Source organism: Dendropsophus ebraccatus, chromosome 5 (genome assembly GCF_027789765.1).
Source record: "Dendropsophus ebraccatus isolate aDenEbr1 chromosome 5, aDenEbr1.pat, whole genome shotgun sequence".
In the NCBI taxonomy this organism is placed as follows: Eukaryota; Metazoa; Chordata; class Amphibia; order Anura; family Hylidae; genus Dendropsophus; species Dendropsophus ebraccatus.
In genome coordinates, this window is record NC_091458.1 from 25,097,243 (window position 1) to 25,123,162 (window position 25,920).

General features: G+C 41.2%; 1 protein-coding gene across 12 annotated transcripts in view; it reads left to right on the forward strand.

Annotated features, from left to right (window-relative positions):
• Positions 1 to 25,920, forward strand: part of SYTL2 (synaptotagmin like 2) — a 92,124-nt gene extending 66,204 nt beyond the window's left edge. For 6 of the 12 annotated variants that reach the window (XM_069969689.1, XM_069969697.1, XM_069969694.1 and 3 more), the window contains 13 exons: positions 4,603 to 4,647; positions 4,807 to 7,929; positions 8,593 to 8,688; positions 12,317 to 12,355; positions 14,599 to 14,681; positions 17,634 to 17,753; positions 19,714 to 19,883; positions 20,817 to 20,919; positions 21,398 to 21,559; positions 22,640 to 22,718; positions 22,805 to 22,910; positions 23,165 to 23,370; positions 24,302 to 25,920. In XM_069969689.1, coding sequence (XP_069825790.1) covers positions 4,603 to 4,647; positions 4,807 to 7,929; positions 8,593 to 8,688; positions 12,317 to 12,355; positions 14,599 to 14,681; positions 17,634 to 17,753; positions 19,714 to 19,883; positions 20,817 to 20,919; positions 21,398 to 21,559; positions 22,640 to 22,718; positions 22,805 to 22,910; positions 23,165 to 23,370; positions 24,302 to 24,447 — 4,478 coding nt within the window. In that variant the 3' untranslated portion in view covers positions 24,448 to 25,920. The remainder of the gene's footprint in view (positions 1 to 4,602; positions 4,648 to 4,806; positions 7,930 to 8,592; positions 8,689 to 12,316; positions 12,356 to 14,598; positions 14,682 to 17,633; positions 17,754 to 19,713; positions 19,884 to 20,816; positions 20,920 to 21,397; positions 21,560 to 22,639; positions 22,719 to 22,804; positions 22,911 to 23,164; positions 23,371 to 24,301) is intronic. The other 6 variants (XM_069969695.1, XM_069969700.1, XM_069969696.1 and 3 more) reach the window with 4 other exon arrangements.

Here is a 25,920-nt window from a genome sequence, read left to right on the forward strand (position 1 = left end):
CTGATGCAAGGGAAATATATAACAAAATTACGAACAGAAACTTCCCTGGGCAAAATTAGCAGGTGGAAGTGGGTGGACGTAGCGGTGACTACTGATGGAAAAATAGGCGATCAGGGCTACATTAGGCTCCGTTCACACGCAGTAAAACTGGCGTGTCATACTGGGAGTCTATGGGAGGCTTGCGTGCTTCCTCTTTGCGCTGGAGAATTGACTTGTCCGGAATTCCACCAGTTTTACTCCGTGTGAACAGACCCTTATTATAGCTGAAACTAGAAGGCATGCCCCCCCCCCCCCCTATTTTGCACTATGTCTTTCATTGCCTTAATTTAGTGATAATTTCCGGGGGAGGAAGAATTGTAATATGTTATAAAGGTAGATTGATTTCTTAAAACTTTATAATGAACATAAGGAACCGTCAATATATTTATAAGGAAGAAAAAGGTCTTGGTGGAGAACCTCGAAAATATGTCTAAAAACAATGAAAAGGACATGTAAAGGGAAAGTGTGTTTTTTTTTTTTTTTTTTTTTTTCATGATCTGCTTAGAGCAGAGCCTGTGCGGCGGAGCATGACAAGCATTCTCTCTCGATATCTATCTCTCTCTCTCTCGATATCTATCTCTCTCTCTCTCTCTCTCTCTGTCCCTATGTGATGTACTGCACCCAAAGGCCCTGCACTAAGTGTAGTACAGTCTTATTTAAGCTCGGCGACTTCCTTTAAGGCAGGGATAGGGGTTTCCACTTCTGGACATATCAGCAATAGGTTAGAGAATTTGCCTTTTGGGGTTTGGTTCACACTAGCATAATTTAGTGACATTTTTGTGGGTCCTTATAGCTACAAGTCCCGGCCCGACCACATATCTGATTACATGTACTAAAACTGTACTCTTCGAGTCATCAAACCTGCAGTCGGGATGGGGTTTGCAGCCATAATACGGACACTAAAGACAGTGTGAACCCAGTCTGGTAGATATAACATGTCAATCTCATACCTGCTTCATAGATACTCCAACACTGTACAGTGTTTTGGACATACATCAGCTGTAAAGTGTTAGCGCCCCCTACTGTACAATGCAGCTTGTGCTCTTACATATACATTCATTTACAGATTATAGAGAATACTACTGTGCCTGGCTGATAGTTAGGTAGTTCTATACAATAGTGATATATGGTTCCAGGAATAGGTAGGCCTCAGGGTTTGATTAGTTACCTACGAACAACTGGTTAGATTAGTATTTAGTCTGTTCTCCTTTTCCATTTTGCTCTCTGGAGGACACCAGATAAGTTAACTATACATTCTGAAAGTATAGTGCAGCAAAAAAATTCTCACTATGAACTTCAGAGTTACTTTTAATTTTATACATATATTATATTTTGCATTTTTACTACTTTCATTATCCCGTCACGTATTCATCAGGCTAAGGCTATGTTCACACACAGTATTTCCGTCAGTCTTTTGATCGGTCTTTTTTCCAACTAAAATCAGGCGTGGAACCGACAGGGCAAAATTCTTATGGAAAGATTTGCACAGTTTTTTTTTTTTTTTTTTTGTGTTTTCACTCCACTCCTGGTTTTGGTTGAATAAACACTGACGGAAATACTAGGGCAGAGATTTATTAAACATGGTGTACAGTAGAATTGTCTTAGTTGCCCCTAGCAACCAATCAGATTCCATCTTTCATGAGTCTGTGAGGAATGTTAAGTGGAATCTGATTGGTTGCTAGGGGCAACTGAATCTCCCCTTTGTGTTTTATTAAGGATAATAATAGGTACTCAGGTATTATATCCACTTTTACTTATTCAAATTATTTGTCTAGTGAGGGCGCTGTTTCTTGAAGATAGCAGTTATATTTTTCTGATCCTGCATAAACCCTTTAAGAAGGGGGTAAAATCCTGCCTTTGGTGACTAACCAAAACAGCTTATGTTAAATTTGATAGAATCTTTGCTTTCTATTTAATCCTTTGTTGATGCATGTTATGCCTGTTTGCATTAGAAAAGAAAATCTGAATTGTTTTGTTGTCTTAAAGGGGTTGTCCAGTGTGGTCAAAACCAAGGGTAATTAGGCACTGTCAATTAAGGGAGACATGTCAAAAGTTTTGATTGGTCAGGGTCTGAGTATTCAGGCTGCGAACAGGAGAATGAGCCGGTAGAAGTCTTCACTTGTTCACACGTGTCATTTTCTGACATGATCGACCCCATAGACTGACATTATGTGGCCGCCAAGGTCACATAACACAGAGCTAAGAGAGACTGCATTGCGCACAGACTTCTCCCAACTTGTTCAGACTGTGATCGATTAGTAGAACACAAGTTTTTTTTTTTTTTGTTTTTTTTTCATAACCATAACAGGTACTACTCTTAAAGGGCACATATCTGAAAAAGGTGATACTCCCCCATGCCTGAAGGGGTGGCGCGTGACGTCTGCACTGGGTGTAACAAAGTGTATTACTTTTATCCTGGGGTATATCTTTAACCCTTATGGAATATATTATATACTTATATAAGTTTTATTCCTTACCACTTGCAAAATGTATGTTTTCTTTACCATTCTTTGCCTTATTCTGCATTCAGTTAGCTGCAGTCAAAGGGGTTGTCTGGATGGTTTATAAAAAAAAAAAAAAGGGATACTCACCCAGCCATACCACTGCCATTCCAGGGGTGCCCCATCACTGGTGAAGACTGAGTGGCTGTTTTTTACATGTCAAAATGTCACCAGGAAGCAGTGAGCAATAGTGATCCAGGCCCCTCCATAATGGCAGCAGTGGGGAATTAAGCAAGCGAGTCGCACTGTTTATTTGTAAGCCACCCTGACCGCTTTAAAATAAAAAAAAATTTAAAAAAGGATTTTCCTGAACAGCCCCTTTTAAATATTAACGGAAAAGTCGGTGAAAATTTTAATTTAAGTATTGTATTGCCCCCCAAAAGTTATACAAATTATTAATATACAATTATTACGGGAAGTGCTTATAAAGTGCTTTTTCCCTGCACTTACTACTGCATCAAGGCTTTACTTCCTGGATAACATGGTGATGTCACTTCCTGGATAACATGGTGATGTCACGACCCGACTCCCAGAGCTGTGCGGGCTGTGGCTGCTGGAGAGGAAGATGGCAGTGGCATACTGAGGGACACAGGGAATACTTTAATAAAAATGTTCGCCGGACTTCTCCTTTAAGAGAAGTACCATGGAACAACAAAAACAGCAGGCAGGCTGGTGGGGGCAGGAAAATAATAAAAAACTGAACTCGCCCATCCTCGTGCCTCCTGTGCGCTGGTCCTGGGTCCTGTTCAGCTGGTGACTTGCAGCTCTGCTAGCTGCAATGTCACGACCCAGGCTGAATGATTGATTGCCTTCCCAGCCAATAAGTGACTTGGGCGATCGCTCAGCCGGGCCATGACGTTTCAGCTGGTGAAGCCAGGTACGTGACGCACCCTGTTTTCCGTCTGAAGCTGACAGTCAGATGCTTTAAACTGGACCCGGGAGCGGCCCATCAGAGGCACGAAGATGGGTGAGTTCAGGTCTTTATTATTTTCCTGCCCCCACCAGCCTGCCTGCAGTTTTTGTCCTTATGTGGAATTCTCTTTAAAATATTTGTTGCTTAGCTGTGATATTTAGAAAAATAGTTAAAGGGGTTATCCAGGATTACAAAAACATAGACGCTTTCTTTCAAAAACAGTGCCACGCTTGTACACAGGTTGTGTGTGTGGTACTGCAGCTTAGTGTCATTAAAGTGAATGGAGCCAAGTTGTAATACCACACAAAACCTGAGGACAGGGATGGTGCTGTTTTAGGAAGAAAGCCGCTAGTTTTTTCTAATCCTTGATAACCTCTTTAAAGCTCCATAAAATAACCAATCAAATTCCAGATTCAAGCCTGCAAGTATACCATATTTACATTCTGTATGTTTAATAGCAATATTGGATTCTCACCGAGTATCTTTGTTTTGTTCCTTAACTTAAATTCGCTCATGATGACATGAAAAACCACACACTCTATTTCTGATCCCCTGCAGCTGCTGTTTTAACAGTCCTGGTCCCCACCACCGATTCCTGGAACACTCTTAAATCCAGAGGAACTGCCCACTCAGCCAATCACTGACTGAGGTGGGGCACCTCCGCAGGCAGAGATTGGCTGAACAGGCAGTTTCTGCAGGGTCAATACATCACAGTAACCAGAAAGCAGCGCTGAGTGGCATGGACCAATAGCGTTAGAACTGCACCTGCAGGGGATTAGGGCAGGTGAGTATTACTTTTTTTATGTCACCCTGAGCTAATTTTCCCTTTTTGTTTGGGTTTGGACAACCCCTATATCCATCAAATAAAATGACATATCTTTAGGCTGTTACATATAAATTTTGTTTGGACCTGTACACACAAAACGGTAAGAGTGATTTACAAAGTTGTGTATTCCTTTCTTTTAGATGTGTTGGAGAGATTTAAAACTGTAAATGAAAGTTAAGACCATAATATGATAAAAAAAAATAATTCTGGGCATTATAATTGGTTGTGGCCCTTTTTTAAGAAACTAAAGTCATTGAGTATGAACTAATTATTTGTGTACAAATTATAGAAAGGCATTAGGGTTTTTTGTTTTTATGTTACAGATAAGAAGCCAGAAACTTCATCTCAAGTATCAAACTCTAAACAAGGTAAGCCAGCTCTTGCAGGCAGCCCCAATGACTCCAGTTCATCCAAACATGACAAATATACATTTGAGGGTATGAAGGCACAGGATGAGTCCATAAGCAAAGTTCTAGATTGGTTTAATAGAAGCTCTGATTCAGTTGATGACCTGTCGCCATCTGTAGGTTTGTTGGAGAAACCAAAAAGTAGTCCTCAAAAACTCATTCATCATCCTGACAACATGGAGTCCTCCGGACCTCACAGTGATTTCATACAAGGAAATGAAGCCGCACAGATGCCCATTCCTGAAATGGCTGAGATTTCTGAACCAAAAGACGACATGAATGTTAATTCTGACCAGCCGGAGATTCTGAACACGACCCCTATAGAAGATGAATCTCTTCCACTCCAACAAGTGCCTGTGACAGAATTTTTGGAGTTTGGAAAGAGTGGAAGTGGATGTGGAAAAAGTCAGAGTAGGACAATCCATGAGGATTCCCTTCAAGAAGGTCCAGTTGGAAAAGACGATGAAAGTTTGGAGGTTGAAAGCCCAGAGAATAGTGTTTTGAAGGAAAAGATGGTTTCATTGGGTATTGGTGATACAGGAGCACCAGTAGTTAGTAACAAAACAGACCACAATGATGTTTTAGCTCTAGAACAAAATAAAGAGCAAAGTTCCAAAAAGGCAGAGAAGGATGAATCAGCTGTGCCTCAAAAGAGAGTTAGTGATATTAAACTATTGTGGGAAGGGGAAAGGCCATCTCAAGAGGTAACCAAAAAGCCAGCCTTAGGCAATATCAAACATGGCTCAGTTGAATTATCAATTACTCCAAAAAGCAGTTCTTTCGACAGTGATGATCATAGTACAAGTCTTGTCACTTTTAAAAAAGTAATGGTGGAGGATGAGGTGGACTCCATGCCCCCTGTCAATCAGCTGAAATCGTTTTGGGAAAATGAGAAAAACAAAGACACAACAAAAGATAGACCAGGTAAACAGTCTGTGATGAATGGAAGCCACAGTGATGACAAAGGGGCACCTATGGTGGATCCTAGGTCAAAGTTCAAAAAGAGGCACACATTTCACGATTTTTTTGAAAAAGAAAAATCTAATTTGGAGAAAAATCCTCCTGGAAGAAGCGTTTCACTTAGTGAAAGTGCAAATGAAAGCTTAAAAGACCGTGTGAAATCTGCATCTTTTCAAAACTTAAAAAACTTCTGGAGTACATCTAGCAAGTCAGACGATAAGCGTACAAATAAAGTCATGGCAGAAAACATGACCAAACAGTTTGGTTCCAATCCTGATATAAGAGGCAAAGAAACTTTCGGGTGGAGGGTTAAAAGTACACTAGCAGCAAAGAGTTTGCAGGACATTAGAGAGGATCCATCAACTGTTTCTGAGTTTCAGGTGTATGATGCAAAACCTATGTCTAGGAAATTTAGCAGAGGTTATAGTAAGCCAGAAGACACACAAATTTCTGTAAATAAAACAAAAAAGGAGCTAAAGCCTAGCAATGTTAGTGGTGAAAACGGTGAACTTGGGAAACCAATGAGTTCAGTTAATTTAGTGGTTCAAGAAAGTTCAGCACCCTCTAACTATCCGGATTCTTCTAGTCCACCTTCTGGTCAGCGTGAAAGCAAACAAGGACCCAATGAGCTGCCACATACAGAAGTTATGGAGGAATCAGTTGCTCCAAAAAGGGTTGCGAAAAGTGAAATTAGCCTAAGGTTAAAGTCACTACAGGATGAGGAACCAGGTAAAAAGATGAATTTACCAGAAGAAAGGTCACAGTCCATGACTTCTAAAAGCTTTCCAGATGATCAAAATGTGTACAGGGATAGAGAAAATGGGGAAGTGAATGAGAAGGGTCGAAAAATTATTCTTGTAAAACAAAGTGGATTTGACTCTGGTTCACCTGTGATTTCTAATGTGTCGGGGTCTCTCCAAAGCATTTCAGATAATGGTTATCCAACTGGAAAAGAATTATCTGATTCGAGAGAGGTGGTTCATGAGAATGTTGAAAAAACTGTGCTCAAAAAACATCCTAGCGACTTTGATAGTAAGTTACAAAATCTATACAATGAATCTTTAAATATGGTAGACACACCAAAAAGAAATGTAAGTGAGCTTGAGTATATGAGCATAAATGAACCTGAACAGAATTTTACCAAAGTCCTGGCAGTTTCGTCAGCAAACAAGGGCAAAAACATTCAAAGTTCTGAAGCCAATACGGGCCACCAGCCTATAATCATCAATATTTCATCTAAAAAGATGTTTAGTAATGAGGACATAGTCAATTGTCCTACAGACACAGCTGTGCCTGAGCAAACACATTCTATTGATGTCCACACTGTACCTGGTCATTTGGGACAAGATGATTTACGTTCCAGTGAAGTCACAAATATAACTTCCCAGGAAACTACATCTAAGCTGAAGGTTTCTTCATCCAAAGAACCAGAGGTAAATGAGTTATCATCAGATCCAAATGACTACAAGAATAACGCTCTACAACCAGAAGAGCTGCCTAAAAAAGAAATTGTAGAAAGAATTGAGATGCCAATTGTTCTGCCCAAAAATCGAAACTTCTTTGATGAGAAATTAAAAAAACTCTATGAAGAATCGCAAAATTCCCAGCCTACTCTTGAGGAGTCTGCAGACAGTGATAATTATAATGAGCAAGTTGGAGTAAAGGATAAAACCAATGTTTATTTGCATTTAAGTAAGCCAAAGAAAACATTCCTTACGTCGTCCACAGTAAATCTGGAGTCTTCTCAGACCATATCAGCTGATCGAAAGACAGTGACTGATGAAAGTGCTCCTTCTTCTTCATCTTCTCAAGCTCCGGATATGTCGGTACAGGAAGTACATGAAACAATTGAGAAAACTGTAGCACCAAAAAGAATATCAACTGCTAAAAGTTTAGAAGAACTTCAAAAAGAGGCCCTGAATGAGGAAGAAGGGGGATTCGTAGGAAATGTCTTTTCTGGTCACGTGGCTCTTAATGAGTCCCATGCCAAGCTGAGTGATCCTGCACTGAGAAAAAATAGCCTCTCTGAAACTTTTCCCAGAGAAAACGAAAACGCTGTGCTTGGAGGAACTGAACCTGCCAGATTTGAGGAACATCAAGAAGGAACTCCAGAAACAAGCGTAGACTTCATATCTAATAGACAAAGCACACCTGTGAAAGATCGAGAGAGCTCTTTACGGAGGAGCACACTGGAACTCTACCTGGAAGCACCCTATCGAAGAGAAATATCGAAAAGTATAGATTTTGACAGTTTTGGATATGTTACGTCAGATGTCGACAAATGTAGGTGTCATGTCTTCCTCCTTTATAGTATAATTGCTAATGGTTTATTGCTTGTGATGTAGTAACTAAACTTTTTTTTTTCCCACCAAAAATATATTGGTTTGTACATGCCCTAGCAACTTTTTCTCTTTAATATAGATGTAGCTTATAATAACAGCCATTGTTATGCACATATGTTGCAGTGATAATTTGGATATTAGAAACTACTGGTAAGACTCCAAATCTAGTGAATCGGCCATCGATTTGTTTAGTCTGTGTAATAGTTTGGCTTTCTAACTGGGGAACCACTGGGAAACTGGACTTTTACAAGGCTAAACAAATTAATAGCTGATTCATTTGATTTAGCGAATTTTACTGTAGATATGTTATGGAGGAAAATTTCTTAAAGGTATTGGGATTGTTGGGTATAAATGTTTTTTAAAATTTTTTTTTTTTTTATACACCATATCCAAACCGTAGAGGAACTACAAAATATATTCCATTTATTAGCTAATATAAAAGTTTACCAAATACCAATAATCATGTATTTAGTTAAAGTTGCTAGAGGGCGTGAACAAACTAACAATAAAGGTTATACAATGTGATGCCTTCTTTCAGGATTCTCATTCACCTATAAGATACTATTGTTTGTGTACAGTGCTCACCCACTTTGTTTTATGACAGGTATGGACGAATCACACCCCATTTTGAGTGCATTGAAAAGGAGCGCAGATAAAAAAACCTCCAAAGCTGTTCTGGAAGTTTCCCCCACAAGTACAAGTGAGGATGTAGCATGTCTGCTGCCTCTTAAGGCCATACTAAACCAGCTAACATGCTCTATATCCGTTACACTAACCGCTCTGTAGACGTTCAGGTTTCTCACGAGGTCATCCTTTTTGGGTCTCCTGACTCTACATCTTTTGATGTCACCAGAGAGGTTGGCAATGATATCACAAAAGTAGATCATAAAAGAATATATTATCTAGTACAGCCAATAATCTCTGGTCACATCTTGAACACTTAAAAAAAATTGCATGTCAAATATTTTTGCTCACATTTTCTCAATGAGTCACCAACATGGATGATAGAATAATTTAACATTCTGTAGGTTTCCTGATATAGTAGGGAACTGAAAATAGCAGATTGAGGGCCTGTTCACACTATGGAATCAGCGCCAAAATTCCGGTCTGAACCCCTGCCTGCGGACTCCATGCCGAATCCCACCTGCTATCTTTCAGTTGGAGGCCTTGCGAGGCTTTCCATTGAAGACTGCCCTGAGTACGGGCGGGGGTTCCAATGGGAATTTCTGCCCCGATTCCGTAGTATTAACGGGCCCTTAGAGGCAAACAGAGGAAGTGTGTCCTCTGTTTAAAATAAAATGGGGACCCATGCCCTGACTGGGTTTATGTTAGTGTTGAGCGGACTTGAGAAAACTGTTTAGGTTCTGCGACTTCTTCTAACCCCATCGCTCTCCATCTGATTCCCAGCATCTGGAAAAATTGGATACCACCCTAGGGAGTCCTGGAAAACATGAATACAACCCATGGCTGTATCCATGTTTTCCTAGGAGCTCTAAGGTGGCATCCAACTTCTCCAGAAGATGGGAATCCGATGCTGAGCAATCGCTTTTGAAAAAGTTGCAGAACCAGGATAGTTTCCTCAATTCTGCTCAATGCTAGTTTAAATGTTTAATGTTGCCCTTCTCACCCGTTCAGCAGCCCACTCTACTCTAGTTAGAAAGATTCTAAGGTCTTTCCCTTCTCATCCTTTTTGGGAACATAGACCTACTGTATAAACCCTTCCTTGTAAGCTCCTTTCCATATTGAATTTACTGATCTGCTAAACCCCAACCCTGATTGTCCCACAAAATAACTGGCATTAAAGAAAAATAGAAAACTTGCCTAAAAAGTTTACCGGGAACGGTGTTTGTTGAGAAAATGTCTCCATGACTTGTTTTTGAATTGCATGGCTATTACTTTTTAAAAACTAACCTTTTGCTCCCCTTTCATTTAACTTTTTCTTTGTAAGAGTTATTAACAGGTAAAACGTATAGCAATAAGTTCGATTTTACTAAAACTGTCCATTTCTTAGCGCAAGTTTAGACTAGACTGCCTAAAATGTGTCACGTTCAACACAGTGGCTCAGGCTACTTTTGATAAATTTGGTGTACCTTTAGCGTCTAGTCCAAGTTAAGACCAACTTTTAGTTGGTTTACTTTATATATTTGCACCTTGCTCAGAAAATGCACAACAAACAAGGTTCAAGTGCCCGGAGGGTGTTCCCCAGCTTAAAGAGAGCCCATCTCTTCAAGTGGTGCTTCAGTGTAAAATCTGAGCCAGTGCGGTTTCCCACCTGGTAGGAACACCTTAGAAATATAGTGGTGATTCAGATATAATCAGAGTTCCAAATATGTGAATACCACACGTTTCAGGGCAGGTAATGTCTCTTTATCAGGTAAAGTATGAGACAGGTTCTTTTTAGGGGATTTTTACTTTCGTAAGTTTTTATTTTATTATAGAATTCGTTTTGGGTCAAATTTGTACATATTAGCTGTTAAATTACATTTGGTCCCCCAAAAAAATAGATCCGAAACAAAAGTATTGGCTGCAAGGTATTCTAACTGTGATATTGTTCAAAACCCCTAGTCATGAGTAACCCTGTCCTCCTTACTGGAATTTAGAGATTGGCCCACCAAGTTGCTGTCTCATACAAGACCAGTCCCCCCCCTCCCCTCCACTTTTGCAGTGACCACTCTCATGAATTATTTGGCTACAGAGAATTTTTTATTTGTGAACTACTCAAATGGCATTTCATGCACGGACTGTGCTGATCCCATAAGCAGGAATGGGGAACCTGCAGCTCCTCAGCTGTTGCAAAACTACAATTCCCATCATGCCTGGACAGCCAATCCAGGCATCATGGGAATTATAGTTCTGCAACAGCTGTAGAGCCGCAAGTTTCCCTTTTCTATTAAGGTGTAGGAGTGTTATGAAAATACTTTACTGTCCGCAAGACATTTCTTTCTAGTTTTGGTTCAAATCCTTGTACCTTAAAGGGGTCTACCAGGAAAAATTAACCTTTCCCCTATCCACAGAATAGGGAAAAGGAGGAGATCGCAGGGGGTCCGACCTCCGTACCCTCTGCCAATCTCTGTGATGGGCCCAGCCGGCTTTGTTATGAATAGAGCTGCAGGTATGACGCATGACCCATGGCTCTATTCATTCCTATATAGCAGAGTAAGCCGGAAGAGTGCTGTACTCTGCTCTTTCCGTCTGCTCCAAAGGAGTGAATAGAGCAATGGGTCATTGGCTGTACCTGCGGCTCTATTCATAACACAACTGGCGGGGCCCAATACGGAGATCGGCGGGGGGTACTAAGGTCGGACACCCCCGCAATCTCCTATCCTGTGGATAAGGGAAATGCAAAATTTTCCTGGAAAACCTCTAAGTGCTAAACTTGGAAAATGAAAGGAAGACTGGGCACTTAGACTGGCTACACCATTCAGAATAGCTGAATAGACAAACTGGGGGCAGCTGATTTATTGGTGAGTATACGGATTGGTGACTTACATTCTTTTACTAGTCTGATTGATGGAATTGGCCAGTGCCATCATATGGGCAGGCTGGGCAAACTGAGTAAAGGTAGCTGGTATCTTGGTAAGTATACTGGAAAGGAGTTAGAGGAGTATATGGGGTAGAGGTAGCAGCTGGGGTATATATTGTCAGGGCAACCGAATGGCTAAATTGGTTTACGCAACATGCTGTATAAGCCTGTGCATGCTGGCCAGGGGCAGTAGATGTTCTGGATTTGCCAACTGGGATGCTGACATGTGAGTGACTACATAGGACAAGGTGGGCATGTGGTATACAAGGCAGAGGTAGGAGTTCGACTACCTGGGTACACTGGACAGAGGATAATGGGCTAAATGGGTTTAGAGGACTAAGGCAAAAAGCTGTGCCTACTGGTCAAGGTGAAGAAGTGGTTTAGTTAGGCTTACCAGTCAGTATAGCAACACAATGTCCGAGGTATATAGAGCAGAGAAGGCTCGGTGTACAGGTCACATATCCACATCACATTCTCTATTCTGGAGTACGAGCACTAATGACCTCTCCCAGTGTTAATCCATTATTTCTATTTTGGCCGAGCAAGACATGGTAAGTCCTCGATCATCACTTATCACTAGTATAGTAGTAGAATGGTCCAGTACACCTGGTCTACACTTTGGCTACAGTAGGCTTTCTAGTCTTGCTGTTTAGAGGTCTTGTGCACTTTAACCATAGTTTCCTATAAGTAATTTTTTTGCTTCGTATCATATTCTAATCTAACCTTCATCCCTTCTGGTAACCGATCAGATTTGATATTAGTTGCTTGTACATGGTTTCAAATTCTTTCGCTCTTTCCTGGACAGATCAAAGCAAACTGAACAGTGAACAAGAAGACACAGTAGGTAAGGTGATACTTATTGATAATGTTAGTGCTAGTATATATATTTTTTTTTTTTTTTTTTTTTTTTTTTTTTTTTGCATAGCCCTGCATTTACTGACATGGCCATTGGTGGCAGCAGACAGACCATGTTGCGCAAAAAATTTTATAATAATAATAGTAGTTCCCCCCCCCCCGCCCCCCAGAATACCTGTTTTTAGATTGTATGGTTGTTTCACAGTCCTGCTTTCTACATCCATTTATTGCCCTCCACTTATTTAAGAGCACTTTATCTAAGGCTAGGATAACAGATAACCTGGAATACCCCAATAGCGGCTTCGAACTGGTGCACTGTGTACCTAGCCATAATATCCTAAATGTCAGGTAAATCGTTGAGTTTCAGATCTGTTAAAGTCCCTGAGCCGGCATGGTTTTCTAGTTATCAGGCTATATACACTCACCGGCCACTTTATTAGGTACACCTGTCCAACTGCACGTTACCACTTAATTTCTAATCAGCCAATCACATGGCGGCAACTCGGTGCATTTAGGCATGTAGACATGGTCAAGACAATCTCCTGCAGTTCAAACCGAGCATCAGTATGGGGAAGAAAGGTGATTTGAGTGCCTTTGAACGTGGCATGGTTGTTGGTGCCAGAAGGGCTGGTCTGAGTATTTCAGAAACTGCTGATCTACTGGGATTTTCACGCACAACCATATATAGGGTTTACAGAGAGTGGTCCGAAAAAGAAAAAACTTCCAGTGAGCGGCAGTTCTGTGGGCGGAAATGCCTTGTTGATGCCAGAGGTCAGAGGAGAATGGGCAGACTGGTTCGAGCTGATAGAAAGGCAACAGTGACTCAAATAGCCAACCGTTACAACCAAGGTAGGCAGAAGAGCATCTCTGAACGCACAGTACGTCCAACTTTGAGGCAGATGGGCTACAGCAGCAGAAGACCACACCGGGTGCCACTCCTTTCAGCTAAGAACAGGAAACTGAGGCTACAATTTGCACAAGCTCATCGAAATTGGACAGTATAAGATTGGAAAAACGTTGCCTGGTCTGATGAGTCTCGATTTCTGCTGCGACATTCGGATGGTAGGGTCAGAATTTGGCGTCAACAACATGAAAGCATGGATCCATCCTGCTTTGCATCAACGGTTCAGGCTGGTGGTGGTGGTGTCATGGTGTGGGGAATATTTTCTTGGCACTCTTTGGGCCCCTTGGTACCAATTGAGCATCGTTGCAACGCCACAGCCTACCTGAGTATTTTTGCTGACCATGTCCATCCCTTTATGACCACAATGTACCCAACATCTGATGGCTACTTTCAGCAGGATAATGCACCATGTCATAAAGCTAGAATAATCTGACTGGTTTCTTGAACATGACAATGAGTTCACTGTACTCCAATGGCCTCCACAGTCACCAGATCTCAATCCAATAGAGCATCTTTGGGATGTGGTGGAACGGGAGATTCGCATCATGGATGTGCAGCCGACAAATCTGCGGCAACTGTGTGATGCCATCATGTCAATATGGACCAAAATCTCTGAGGAAAGCTTCCAGCACCTTGTTGAATCTATGCCACGAAGAATTGAGGCAGTACTGAAGGCAAAAGGGGGTCCAACCCGTTAATAGCATGGTGTACCTAATAAAGTGGCTGGTGAGTGTAGATTGCAAGGGCAACTGGGCCTGGTAACTCAGACGTGCAAGAATTTCTGACCTTTTATAGTTATATGTCCGAAGTTGTGATCAGTAGGCGTCTCGTCAGGCACCTTTGGGCCCTGATGGTTTTCCTACACCCTCCTAGAAGACATGAATAATTCGGTGTATAGATTCACAGATAATATCCATACTGTTCATATACCATTCTGCTCACTGCTCTTTGCGCCCACACAGCCACTGAGCCCCCTTGCACATTTTTAGTTTCTAAACAACATTCCAGCATTTCTAGCACGGAAGCATGCATGATGTAGCTCATCCTGTCCTCTACAATTCCTGTAAAACATGACTTTATTACCTGATGGCTGTTTACAAAGTTAGACCGGTATGATTTGTTTTATGCCCCTATTGGTTATCGGCCCATGTCTAGCTCTGAGCACAATTATACAGCTGACCGATTTCCTTTAATGTGCACGTGTATTCATTTCCACTATTCGGATCTGAATAGGTCAAGTTTTCCTACAAGACGCCCTTAATAATTTAGATGAAACCTATGTACTATGTAAGACTAATACAGAATTATGTTTTGTCTCTGTGTTTAAGGTCCTATAGAGAACTCCTTCCCAGAAAATGCAGAAAAATTCAAGCGAATGAGTCAGTCTGTGCCGACTTTCCTTCAAGATGAAGTAAGTGTTACTTCTTTTTTTTTTTTTCCAAGTGACCGTAACATTTTAGAGGGGTATTCCCACCTGACTGGTATCCTTGATCAATTTATACATGCAGCCGCTCCATTTATTCTTTATGGAAGCTGCTAGAAACAGCTAAACACTACTTGACTGTTTCCGTGGTTTTCGAAGAGAATGAATGTACATGCTCTGTCCAATCGGGAGTGTGGGTTCCCCATTCTCAAGATCACGGGGGGGGGGGGGGGGGGGGGGGGGGAAATGGTCGGACCCTGCATGATCAGCTAGTTTATCCTATGTCAGATGGGACTACCCCTTTAAATATTGATGCCTACAGGCCATCAGTATCCGATTAGTGGACGTCTGACTTCCGGAACCCCCAACGATCTGCTCAGGCAATCGATACGTCCTTTTCATTCTTTACCATTATCGGCTCCATATATTTTGTAGCAGGTCCTGGGGCTTCTGTCTCATTCAAGTGAATAATACTATGTTTGTAATAGCAGGTGTTTCCTCTACAAAATGTCTTGTGCTGTGGCTGGTAATGAAGAGGTTGCTGCAGTCACCTGAACACCACAGTCCCTTTGATCATTGGAGGTGCTAGGATTCGGCCCCCACTCATCTGATATTGATGGCCTCTCCTAAAGATAAAAACACTTAAACCACAGTTCATAGGTCTAGCCACTACCTTACCTGTAGAGGATAGGTCCTAGAAATCTTAGGATTACACTATATACCATGACTGATGCAGTGTTGCCCCAGCACTAAAGAAGCAATTTTACTGTCACTTTCAGACAACTACTTGATGCTTCAGCCTTATACAGAGTTGTAGGTGCTTTGTCATTTATAAAGCCATCCTTCTTTTATAAATGTCAGGTCTAATGATTGACTTTCTGATTGTCTATAGGACTGTATAATCCACCTCTTCCTATCTGTATACACGTCTATGTTGTCACCTAACAGAATGAAGGGTTAACACCTGTTGAGAAATCCTTCATTGTTTGCATTTGCTTTACATATATGTCTGTGCATGGATTGCATGTCATTAAACATTTTACAGAAACGTCTATGGTCATATAATACTAATGGTTAGAGAATACAAACACAATATATATATATATACTGCTTTGATACCAAGTTCATCATGGACTGTCATGTACTGTCAGAATGTAATCCTAGGACCAGTCTCACGTGGCCATAATGGGACTGCATTTTATCATTTAAATTATGGGAGACCTTGGCAAGACCTTGATCATCCTCCTTCCCGGGGTGCTGTGGAGGTCTTGCAGCCATAATCTAAAATCGGAAATGTGGTCCTGTTAGGGCCGTCTGAAAACAACTGGAGGGTGCTTGTACAGATTATGGCGGATTTGCCGTAAGTACAGGGGAAACGCAGGGTTACTGTTCAACCACTATATGTAAGGGCACCCTTAGGCTCATACTTATGCCAAGACCTGTCTTATTACAAAAACTAGTAAAAACTGACATACTGTCAAAAGCCCTGTACCTGTGGGGTTTAGGATTCTGAATGTGAGTTTATATTTCCAACCACTGACCTGAGATCTTAGTGTCACTGTCGTTTACATTTTTTTTTTTTTAGAGATGAGCGAACCGGGTTAGAGTCAATCCGAACCCAAACTTTCGGCATTTGATTAGCGTTGGCTGCTGAAGTTGGATAAAGCCCTAAGGCTATGTGAATATCATGGATATAGTCATTGGCTGTATCCATGTTTTCCAGACAACCTTAGAGCTTGATCCAAGTTCAGCAGCCACCGCTAATCAAATGCCGAACGTTTGGGTTCGGATGGACTTGAACCCGAACCCGGTTCGCTCATCTCAAATTTTTTTTTGCAAAAATCAATAGTCCAGGCGATTTTAAGAAACTTTGTAATTGGGTTTATTAGCTAAAAAAATGCATTTTTATCATGAAAAAGCAGTTTGAAGCTCTCCCCCCTGTCTTCATGGTTTTCTATGGAGAGGGGAGGGTGGAGGGAGATGAGGCACCAAAACAGGACAACAAAGAGTTATTTTACAGCTACATCACCGGGCTATCTCCTCTGAAGTCAGCACTGACCTCTGAAAACTGGCTTTTATACAGCTCCCACTGTGTAATCCTTTGTTCTCTGCTGGCGACTAATCTCCCTCCTCCCTTCTCCATAGGTTACACAGGGCCCTACTGATGTAACAAGACGAGATTTCCTGATAATGAGCAGTGAATGAGAGAGCGAGGAGGGGGGGGACCTGGGGAAAGGCTTTTTAAATGCAGATAATGGCATATTTGCCTAATAAACCCAAATACAAAGTTTGTTAAAATCGCCTGGACTATTGATTTCTGCAAAAAGAAAAAACACGACGGTGACACTATAAATACTGTAAAGAAGTGGCTCACTCTAGAGCCAAAGATGTCATGTATTACACATTTGGCCCATTGATATCAGTAGTTACCCTCTAGCACGCTTGGGTTCATTCAAACTAGAGCGTGCAGCATTTGCTTATTGGTGGCTAAAGACGTTGGACGCAGCTCTAGGAAGTCCTGGAAACACGCATCCAACTTTTTTCAGCCACCGGTAATCAAAGGCTGCACGCTCTGGTTCAGACAAACCCAAGCGTGCCTGAGGTTCGCTCATCTCTAGTAGCCATACACATGTGCTAGCTATTGGCTGAACATCTGGCCAAAACACATCTCTCCTGATCTCTTTGTACATGGGAGCATATGGCTCGGCTAAGCATTCATGTGTTCTGAATAGTCACAGATCAAAAGGATCAGGCAGTTGAAATCCAACACGCTCAATCCTTCTCGTCTCTGACTTTTTACCTGTCGGGGAGAGTCGGGAGACCACCACAGACCTATTCATAGTCTTTTAGTCTACTGTCTGCATGAATCTTACCATGTCGCCTTATAACCTGTCTTGTTGTTGAATATGTCCAGTGATTGTTTAATGTGATGTCTTCTAGACTGATGGCAGAGAGACAGACTCGGCATCAGAAAGCAGTTTTCAGATTGGCAGACACAAGAAGAGCCCGAGCTCTCTAACCAATCTTAGTGGCTCGTCTGGCATGGCGTCAATGTCTTCTGTATGTAAAGCGTAACTCTGTGCTTCCACTAATCAATGTCTCTGTGCTTCTGGAATGAATTGTCGCCTTTCATGTAATAATCCATTAATAATAATAATAATAATAATGAATAGGGGAGGAAATTATATCGGATTGTGGATAATGGACTGTATGGAACAGTTTGATTATATTTCATCTGTAATATTTTGCTTATTTTTTATGTTTGTAATAAATATTACGAATATACAGTGGTGCCTCAACATATGATATTAATTAGTTTCAGGACGACCATTGTATGTTTAGACAAAAATTCTATGGAAAACTGGTAATTGGTTCTGAATCCCCTAAAATGTCACCGCAAAATCAGAAATAAATAAGATTTAAAGGAAAATAAGCAGATAACTAATATGGATAAAGCAAATCCTTACATACAACTGTTAGAAAGAGCGACTGGAGACTGTAAATTACTTTCTATGTAGAAGATACAAATCACACAGGGTCACAAAAATGAAATAAAATTAAGCTGCTCTTACCTGGTGCCCAAAGGAGCAGCTCAAGCTGGCCCAGGTAAAGAGCAGTACAGGACATGTACTGTAGTATCACACTGTACTGTAGAGAGAAGATACGAGATATACACAGCAGTATAGGACATGTAGGATCACACTGTATTGTAAAGAGAAGATACTAGACACACAGCAGTACAGGACATGTGATATCACACTGTACTGTAGAGAGGAGATACTAGACACACACAGCAGTACAGGCCATGTAGTATCCCACTGTACTGTAGAGAGGAGACACTAGACACACAGCAGTACAGGACATATAGTATCACACTGTACTGTAGAGAGAAGATACTAGATATACACAGCAGTACAGGACGTGTAGTATCTCACTCTACTGTAGAGAGGACATACCAGACACACAGCAGTACAGGACGTGTAGTATCACACTGTACTGTAGAGAGGAGATACTAGACACACACAGCCGTACAGGACATGTAGTATTAGACTGTACTGCAGAGAGAGGATACTAGACACACACAGCAGTACAGGACATGTAGTACCACACTATACTGTAGAGAGGAGATACTAGACACACAGCAGCAGTACATGTAGTACCACACTATACTGTAGAGAGGAGATACTAGACACACAGCAGCAGTACATGTAGTACCACACTATACTGTAGAGAGGAGATACTAGAAACACACAGCATTACAGGACATGTAGTATAACACTATACTGTAGAGAGGAGATACTAGACACACACAGCAGCATAACATGTAGTATCACACAAAACTCTAGAGAATCAGGGCTGTTCACCAAGCCTGCCCCCCCCCCACCCCACTGTATTAATGGCAGCACTAGGGTGGTGTTCATAGTACAGGATGCATAATTTCATGATACCCTGATTTTTGCAAAATTGTGGTTAAAAAGCAGCAATTTTTTGCAGCTCATGGCAGAACTGTAGCCAAGAGATAAGTCTGTTTGGGCGGCCATGGGCCCCCCAGGAGCTCAGGGCCCTGGGCTACCGCCCGAAACGGTCCTTTTATAATCTGCTACTAAGACAGCCAGCCAGTGCATACAATTCAGTAATACCAAATTTATTTTGGTATGTATAGGAGTCCAGTGATAGCCTACACTGTATGAGAGCACTAGGTCACTGATTAGGACTGCCCACTTGACTCCTAAGCATAGTGATAAGGGATAGGGATAAGATGAAAAAAATTAGATATAATCTTTTCCCATAAAACTGTACATCAATCTGCTCTTTCCTGTTGCTAATAGGACTGTGTGTGTGTGTATGTATATATGTATGCGTGTATATATATATATTATATGTGTGTGTGTGTATATATATATATATCTCACTCACACACACACACACACACCACTTTACGCTCCGATGGGGAATTGTCATTGTTATGCAGTATATTAGTCATAATTTGTCTGCTTATTACAAATGTTTATCTTCCCAGGTAAGTGGAAGTGTCATGAGCATATACAGTGGTGATTTTGGCAATATGGACATAAAAGGCGCGATAGAATTTTCCATAGACTATGCGGAGCAGCTGAATGAGTTCCACATCTATATCTACCAGTGCAAAGACCTGGCAGCAGCAGAAGTCAAGAAGCAGCGCTCTGACCCGTAAGTGCCTAGACATTTGCATTGAAACTGAAGAATCATTGGCTGTGTCTATAGGTTACATCAAGGGCAGACTTAGAGGGCTATCCATTATTTGAGAAAATTTTAAGAAATGTCATAAAATAAACTATTACTCGTCTGATGCCAGATCATCCAGTGCAGAAGCTCCCTGATATATTTTTCTAGTGGCCTATATCCTGCTATATGTCCATCAGTGGCCTCACTGGTCATGTGTCATACTACTGGCGTCACCACTCTGTGATAGACATCATGATACCAGTTGTATTATGTGGCTACTGGGGTCAACAACTGTGTCACTCTACGGGGCTTATGCACTTGATTACCCCACGGAGTAAAGGTATATGTTCTATGATATGAGACTTATCAAATTTAATTCAAATGGTGGATAATCCCTCTAAATGTTAATGTTATGTTCAAGACTTTCTATTGATAGCCTATCCTTGAATAAAGATCATAGGTAACTATCATCTTTCCATGTAATTGGGCGAACAATTTTGAGGCGTTTGCCATAGTGGTTGTTTGAGATCGTTTATCGTTAGTCAAAGAATTGCTTGGTGTAATAGTACCCTTACACTGTAAAACAGCCTATGAAAAAAAGAAAATGTTTTTTGTTTTAACTTTTTTTTGGCTAACTGGGCAACCTCACTACAAACCAATTTTAAGAGGTGAAAAGACTGAGGCTTATCAGGATAGATGAGCGCAACTTGAGCAAGCAAGTCTGATCATTTTAGCATTTGATTACTGGTGGCTGAAGAAGTTCGATGCAGCTTCTAGGGAGTGGTGGAAAACATGGATGTGGCCTATGGCTGCATATATGTTTTCTAGGATGCCGATTGAGCATGCGCGAATCTTGCCTGTCTCTAGCAAAAGGTGTGATATTAGGTAAAGCAGTAACATATCGGTTTTATATTGCAGGTATGTGAAGTCTTATTTGCTTCCGGAGAAAGCAAAAATGGGAAAAAGGAAAACCGCAGTAAAGAAAAAGACCTTGAACCCTGTGTACAATGAAATACTGAGGGTAAGAACCACATATGGCAGCTGTAAAATAACTAGAGATGAGTGAACGTTTGGCATTTGATTAGCGGTGGCTGCTGAACTTGGATAAAGCTCTAAGGCTATGTGGAAATCATGGATATAGTCATTGGCTGTATCCATGTTTTCCAGACAACCTTAGAGCTTTATCCAAATTCAGCAGCCCCAGCTAATCAAATGCCAAACGATCGGGTTCGGATGGACTCGAACCCGAACCCGGTTTGCTCATCTCTAAAAATAACCCATTGGCAAAGATTCAGTTTTCTGTCCTAAATCTATATACTTCGGTGAAGACCGCATGGCTTGTTGGTGTCCCTATGGCACCCAGCAGATACTGGGCAGATACCCCGGAGGCCACAGCTTTAGCCATGTCCTTGGGTTTACTATATAAGCTGATGTGATCATGTCAGTGTTGGGATGCCTTTTCGAAGATAAATCTGACTTTAACTTTGTCTTCCTCTCAGTACAAGATCCAGAAACAATCTCTTCAGGCTCAGACATTAAACTTATCTGTATGGCACCATGATGCCCTTGGCAGAAACAGCTTCCTGGGTGAAGTCAACCTGAATTTGGCGACGTGGGATTGGAACAATACACAGAGGAATTGGTACCAGCTTGAACCACGGGTAAGTAGCTGTTTGTGCTCCTCTTTAAAGACGTCCAGCCAAGGGAAAATTTTTGCAAACAGATGGGGCAGAGGGGAACAAAACAAACTATACAAACTCTTCTCCACGTGCCTCTTCAGCGCTGGATCGGGATATCTTGCAGAGTTAAGCTGGGTTCACACTACGTAAATTTCAGTCAGTATTGTGGTTCTCATATTGCAACCAAAACCAGGAGTGGATTAAAAACACAGAAAGGCCCTGTCCACACAATGTTGAAATTGAGTGGATGGCCGCCATATAACAGTAAATAACGGCCATTATTTCAATATAACAGCCGTTGTTTTAAAATAACAGCAAATATTTGCCATTAAATGGCGGCCATCCACTTAATTTCAACATTGTGTGAACAGAGCCTTTCTGTGTTTTTAATCCACTCCTGGTTTTGGTTGCAATATGAGGACCACAATACTGACTGAAATATATGTAGTGTGAACCCAGCCTTAGGCAGTGCATTGCAGGCACAGAGAGAGGTAAGCAATGCTTGCTTGCTTGTTTTCTCCCCTGCCCCTGCCTCCTGTCACAGTTTTAATACAGCCGGACTCCTCCTTTTTTCTTTTCATTTCAAAAATTTTTATTTTTCCAAAATAGCTTTATCATCTAAATGAAATCATATAAATTCCATAAAAAGAATACAGCAAGATAAACAATCAAGAGTTCAATTCAAGAGTAAAATTATTTTTGTCTAGTATCAAGTTATGGAGAAAACTCAATCATCCAATGTACAAAATGGACCTGTAAAGCAGGTTGTTTGCTTTACTCTGAGCCTAGCTCCTGCAACTCTTGGTCTCCTTTTGCCCCACTTATACATCACACAACTACAGCTTGTCCAGTCATCTGATGGTCATTGTTATCAATACAAAAGATGTGTTTTGTAGATTGTAAGTAACTCAAATATCTAGCCTTAAATATAACAACTCCTAAATCATATAATTATACCTATACAAGGCTAAATAAGACTATGACTTAGACTATTATTGTCTATCACATGAAGCACTTATAATTCCTTGTCCATGTAATACTACAACGTCATGTCTTTTCTAGACGCCGGCTTCCGGTATTGGGTTAGAGAACAGAGGAGAGATAAAACTGGCTCTGAAGTATATTCCCGTGTCTCCCCCTGGTATGTACTGCTATTACTATTTCCCACCTAGTCGTGGCTCTCTGTAACTAATACTAATTGAAATAATATTCTTGTCCCAAATGCAGAAGTAGGTAAAAAGACGAACACAACCGGAGAAGTCCACATCTGGATCAAAGAGTGTATCCAGCTGCCCAAGCTTCGTGAAAACAAGATCAACTCTTTTGTGAAATGGTAATTCTACTTCACCTCTGTTCTATGTGTAATGGCCACTACAAGTGAACTTTCTTGGTTCTCCTATGAAAGCCTAAGACTTTCTGCAAATCAGCGCTCGCTCAGAAAACTGACCTGTGTGCATGTGTATGGGGGAGGGGGGACAGAAAAGGTTAGCTATCTAAAATAAGTGGCCCGCTTTAGCGTTGGATCTTCACCACCCCTTCCAATCTGGACAATTTCTAATCATTACTTATTTTCAACTTTATTTGCAGTACAATACTGCCAGACACAAGCAGGAAAAGTCGCCAGAGGACGCGAGCTGTGGACAAAACCCCAAATCCTATTTTTAACCACACCATGGTTTATGATGGGTTCAAGGAAGAAGACTTGAGAGAAGCCTGTGTAGAGCTGACTGTATGGGACCATAATAAGCTGTCTAATCACTTTTTGGGTGGTTTAAGGATAGGACTCGGAACAGGTAAGATCAGGAGCATTGGATATATAATAGATGACATAATAGTTTGAACAGAGAAAGTTATGGCTAGTTTACACAGTAGCAATTTAGTCATGTGGGCAAACGTGATAGTTTTGTAGAAATTACGCCACCAGGTAAGAGAAGGATAATTGTGGCTGTTTAAAGCGCCAGTACCTCATTGTAGAGGTCTCACGCAGTGTCCAGTTTGGGGGTTGGCCTTTCTCCTGGTATTTTGAAGAAAAACCTACTTTTATTGCTGTGGTGGGGTGGAGAGTCAATCTGGCATGAGGTAGAGCATTCATGTCCTAGGCCTGCGGCGCGGATGCTCTAGGCCACGCCAGATTGACTCCCTGCCCCACAGCAATGAAAGTAGGTTTCCTTCAAAATACCGGCATTAGGAGAAAGGTCAACCCCTGAACCGGACACTGCGCGAGGACTTCTATAACACTGGCAGTTTGGGGGCGGCTTCATTCCGATACACAGTTGCTTTAACTATATGCATTACTAAGGAGTGTAGGGGGGGAGAAGTCAAAGCAAGAGAAGTTACTCCCATTGGCTTTCACCTTCATATGTTCTAAGGCCGTGTTTCTCAACTCCAGTCCTCAAGACCCACCAACAGGTCATGTTTTGTGGATATCCCATACAACGAACAGCTGTGGCGGTTACTGGTGCACTGACTATATAATTATATCACCTGTGAAATCCTCAAAACATGACCTGTTGGTGGGTCTTGAAGACTGGAGTTGAGAAACACTGTTCTAAGGAGTCATATGAAAAGGAGACTACTTTATAGCCAGACTATAGTTGGTGTGCATTCCCTTATATTGACAACCATATACTGTATACAGATGTCTTGTTTCGCAAAATTCATATTCAGTAAATCTTTTCTCCAGTAATCTGAACCCTCTTAAAACTGACTGTTATTTTCTCCTAGGAAAGAGCTACGGAACAGCTGTAGACTGGATGGACTCCAGTCACGAGGAAGCAATAATTTGGGAAAAAATGATGGCCTCGCCCAACACCTGGATTGAAGGCATGCTGCCTCTACGCATGTTCAAGATGGCCAAGCTCTCTAAATAAATGAGAAAATATTGTATATCCTTCCATAACATCCTGGCACTGCAATCACTTTCCATACCGATAACCCTCACTTGCTTCCTCTCTGAACCTCAGCCGATGGGTTTCCTAAGCCAAAAATACCAATCCGTTCCTGAACTCTGTTTGACGTAGTGTTCTTCCTTGAGCACAAAATAATATGCGACACATGAACGGTGTTGTGTTCTGCTGACTTTTCAACAAGTATTTGAAATGGTGGTACATGTCTATGGGAACTTCAAAACTCTCTTCTGATGCAAATTTTTTAATTTGAATTCAAACCCCTAAAAACAGAGGTACAATATTCTAGAAATCTGTGGCTTGGAATCTTACATATGACTACTTGGATATATTTGTACATGAACTGGGCAACAAAGTCCATAATATGCCTGGAGATAATCCTTATCTTAGACATTGGGTTTCGGACATCTACAGCGGTCTAGTTGTGTTACTCAGTGTCATGCCTAGCTTTCTCCTGGAATCATTTCAGGGGTCAAGATGAAGAATTTATGTTATAACCCCATATCTATTGGTCAACCTTTATATTGTATCCTCCTCCACTTACGCTGCTATCATTAAAATGGCTCAGACTTTAACATTTCTGTTTCTGTCATGTGGGGGTAGGTGACATGAAACCAAAGGTTTTTTGTTTTTGCTCTATACGTTTCTTTTACTACTGTTGTTTTTTCTACAAAATATGGGGGCAGACGGTGTAAAATGTGAATATCTATAAATATATTTAATTGCCCTTTGGCTATGTTGGTATAAAGGGGCAAGAACAGTTTAAGGGGTTTTCTTGGACTTTTGATTATAATTAGTGGGGTGCCAACACATGGCCTGCCCACTGACCTGCTGCTGTCCACCTATATACATAGTGAACAGAGCCATAAGCAGACAGTGCCATACAATATGTTGTGGTCATGCTGGGCTACTGCACCTTGGCTCCCATTCACTTCAATGAGAGCTGAGCTGTAGTAACCTAGCATGGCCACTACACAATACACAGAGCTGTCAGCTTCTGACTTTGTTTTCTGTGGTTAACGTGTAGCTAATCCGCAGGTTATTAGGTGTCAGACCCCAATTGATCAGACACTGATGACCTATCCCGGGGATAGGCCACCAATAGAAAAAATCCCAAAAGGCCCCTTTAAGGATGAAAACAGACTTGCAGCTTTTTGAGCCCAAGCCAGAAGTGAATCCAGCAGGTAGGAATACCTCCTAGATTTGGCTTAAAAAAAAAAAAAAAAAAAGCATCATAAACTGCAGGTGTGATTCCAGCCTAATTTCCAATTTTCACCAATGGTATAAGATTTTCTGTGTACTTTAAATGTAAAACATACAATATCAACTATATATGTACTTGTCTTTATGGGTTTTGTACAAAATAAAATGTAAAACAAAATTTTAGAATGTGAATGTATATATGTAATTATCTCAATAAACTGGTTGAATTCCCTA